This window comes from Lagenorhynchus albirostris, chromosome 3, assembly GCF_949774975.1.
Source record: "Lagenorhynchus albirostris chromosome 3, mLagAlb1.1, whole genome shotgun sequence".
Classification (NCBI taxonomy): Eukaryota; Metazoa; Chordata; class Mammalia; order Artiodactyla; family Delphinidae; genus Lagenorhynchus; species Lagenorhynchus albirostris.
In genome coordinates this window covers 23,309,605-23,312,956 of record NC_083097.1, presented here as the reverse complement: position 1 = coordinate 23,312,956, position 3,352 = coordinate 23,309,605, and the positions used below count along the sequence as shown (strand labels likewise).

The window sequence follows — 3,352 nt, the reverse complement described above, 5'->3', positions numbered from 1 at the left end:
TCAAACACATGCAAGGATGCTCAACATCATTTATCATTAGAGAAATGCAAATCAAAACTACAGTGAGGTATCACCTCACACCAGTCAGAATGGCCATCATCAAAAAATCTAGAAACAATAAATGCTGGAGAGGGTGTGGAGAAAAGGGAACCCTCATACACTGTTGGTGGGAATGTATTTGATACAGCCACTGTGGAGAACAGTATGGAGGTTCCTTAAAAACCTAAAAATAAAACTACCATACGATCCAGCAATCCCACTACTGGGCATATACCCAGAGAAAACCATAATTCAAAAAGAGTCATGTACCACAATGTTCATTGCAGCTGTATTTACAATAGCCAGGACATGGAAGCAACCTAAGTGTCCATCGACAGATGAATGGATAAAGAAGATGTGGCACATAGATACAATGGAATATTACTCAGCCATAAAAAAGAAACGAAATTGAGTTATTCGTATTGAGGTGGGTGGACAAAGAGTCTGTCATACAGAGTGAAGTAAGTCAGGAAGAGAAAAACAAATACCATATGCTAACACATATATATATGGAATCTAAAAACAAAACAAAACAAAAAAAAAACAGTGGTTCTGAAGAACCTAGGGGTAGGACAGGAATAAAGATGCAGCCTTAGAGAGTGGACTTGTGCACACGGGGAGGGGGAAGGGTAAGCTGGGACGAACTGAGAGAGTGGCATGGACATATATACACTACCCAATGTAAAATAGATAGCTAGTGGGAAGAAGCCACATAGCACAGGGACATCAGCTCCATGCTTTGTGACCACCTAGAGGGCTGGGATTAGGAGGGTGGGAGTGAGATGCAAGACGGTGTTGATATGGTGATATATGTGTATGTATAGGTGATTCACTTTGTTATAAAGCAGAAACTAACACACCATTGTAAAGTAATTATATTCCAATAAAGATGTTAAAATAAAAGAGACATATACAGGTACAGTTGGTTTTTTATTTTTATTTTTTTAGTATAACCTTTTTTATTGGGGAAAAAAAAGCCCAAAACAGAAAGGTTTTCAAACCACACACAGGAGGGGCATGGGTTGGGGGAAGCGTGTCTGTCCTTCCTGCCCAGGTCCCCAGCCCATGTGGTTTTGGCAGCATAAGGGGTGTGGGGTAATGGCCCCCAAAATAAAAATGGTGTACGTGTGTGTGGGATGTAGAGGCGTGCAAAAGCAGTGGGGAGTGCGGGGCGGGGAGGGACAGACGAGGTCAGTATTGGGAACGCCGCAGGTGGGAGGCCATTTCATAACATTTCTTGTTGATCATACCATCCTGTACACCTTCTTTGCCCATCAGCAGGGCTAGCGTCTTGGCATTCAGGGTAACAATGATATCGAAGGTGGCGGCTCCGCAGGTGCTCTTGGTACGAAGATCCATGGTAAATTCCCTGTCCTGCAGCAGTGAGTCCTGGATCACAGACCATTTCTGGTCCCCAAGCGTTAGCCCATTCACGTAAAAACTTGACCAGTCTTTGCAAACCAGGGCACCAACCTCAGCTGGCGTGATGTTGACGAAGTTTTTTCCAGGGACGGCTGCCCAGATGGAGGGCAAGTTCTTATAGCCCATGATGGCCGCGTCCTGACAGGTCCCTTCCGCCATGAGCTTGTCTTTATAGGCGTTCCACCCGGCCATGGCGCTGCTACTGGGGTGCTCTCGGGGCTGCTGCTGGGACCAGGGGCTGGGCTCGGGCTGCCTCGGGCTGGCGGGTGGGGGAAAGCGGAGAGCTTCGGGCACGCGCTGCGGTCCGGACCGCGGCTCTGCTAGCTGTGCCGCAGCCCTCGCACCGCCACTTCCTCTGCATTACTTTTGAATTGAAGGATAGTAACATCTTCGTACCAATAAATTTAAAAACAACATTTTGCATGAATACTGTGTAAAATTATGGGTGTCGGCGCAGTATAAAAGTAATTATATTTTTCTTCTTCCTAACGTGTTCAAAATTGAAGGGCATTTAAAAAATTTCTTAAGCATCCATTAAATATAAGACAAATATCTGAAATAAAATACAATACTCTATACTTGGCTATTTACTCAAATCATTGGTGTTTAAGGAAATTTTTCAGCTTTTTATTGACAACTTGGAGTTGCATGCACTCTGGTAGGTTGGTTTTATAAAAGAATAATTTGAATAAATGTAATTTTAATAGAGCAATAAAAATGTGGTTATATAAATTGTATATTAGTTTATTGCTTCATTATTGTTTTAAAAATTATTTAGTTGTTCGATTTTTTCAAGATATTTTGAACTCAGTCATTTAGTGTATCTTCTTCCTGATATTTTGATAAAATACCCCACAGACATGTAATATGAAGAAAAATTCAAATCTAAGACCTAGAATTGAAACAAAAACAAATCATAATATTAGGAGGTATTTTAAAGTGAAGAATGTATAAAGAGTGAGAGAAATGTCAACTAGTGTAAACTGGCCTTGGTCTTAACACAAACTATAGAAACCTGTACAGAGTACATGGATATTTGCTTTGATGTGGGAAAATGTAGACATTACTCTCAAAGAAAAATACAATAGAAAAAAATAAACTATCAGCTTTTAGAAACCATCAAATAATATGTGAAATAGTAATCATTAACTCACCTCTGTAGGCCAGTTGTCGTGAAAGTTAAGACTCTTGGTTTAAAGCACCTGACCATTTAGATTATCTAAATGTATAATTATCAATAGTCATAGAGGTATAAACAATGATATATCCATAGTATAGTATACTACACACTGTTAAAATCAGTAAAATCTACATTAATGTTTGTATTCATTTGCTAGGACTGCCATAGCAAAGTACCCCAGACTGGGTGGCTTAACAGAAATTTACTTTCTCACAGTTCTGGAGGCTAAAAGTCTTAGATCAAGGTATTAGCAGCTTAATTTTCTTCTGAGACCTCTCTCCTTGGCTTGTAGATGGCCATCTTCTTTCTTTATCTTTTCGCGGTCTTCTGTCTGTGTCTGGATCCAAATTTCCTCTTTTTATAAGGGCCCAACTCAATGACAACATTTTAACTTAATTAACCCTTTTTAAGATTCTAAATACAGTCACATTCTGAGGTACATGGGGTTAGGACTTCAACGTACAAAGTTTGGTGAAATACAACTCAGACAATGACAATATTTTAACATGGAATAATCACTATCAAATACTGTGTGTGGGAAAATCAAGTTAGTAAAACTGCACAGAATTATTCTGAATATATTAAATACACTCATTTTGAGTGATAATCAAAGGGATTTAGTGATTATTTTAACATTTTAATTTTATGACAGGTATGTATTTTATGTATAATTAAAAATTATAACAGACTATAAATCATAGCTTCTGAAAT

At 39.1% G+C, this 3,352-nt stretch overlaps 1 protein-coding gene across 1 annotated transcript; it reads right to left on the bottom strand.

The window, feature by feature from the left end:
* Positions 1–1,230: 1,230 nt before the first annotated feature.
* Positions 1,231–1,797, bottom strand: LOC132517995 (profilin-1-like). Its single transcript, XM_060146009.1, has one exon. The coding sequence runs from the start codon at positions 1,651–1,653 to the stop codon at positions 1,231–1,233; it is 423 nt and encodes a 140-aa protein (XP_060001992.1). The 5' UTR covers positions 1,654–1,797.
* Between the last annotated feature and the right edge of the window lie 1,555 nt (positions 1,798–3,352).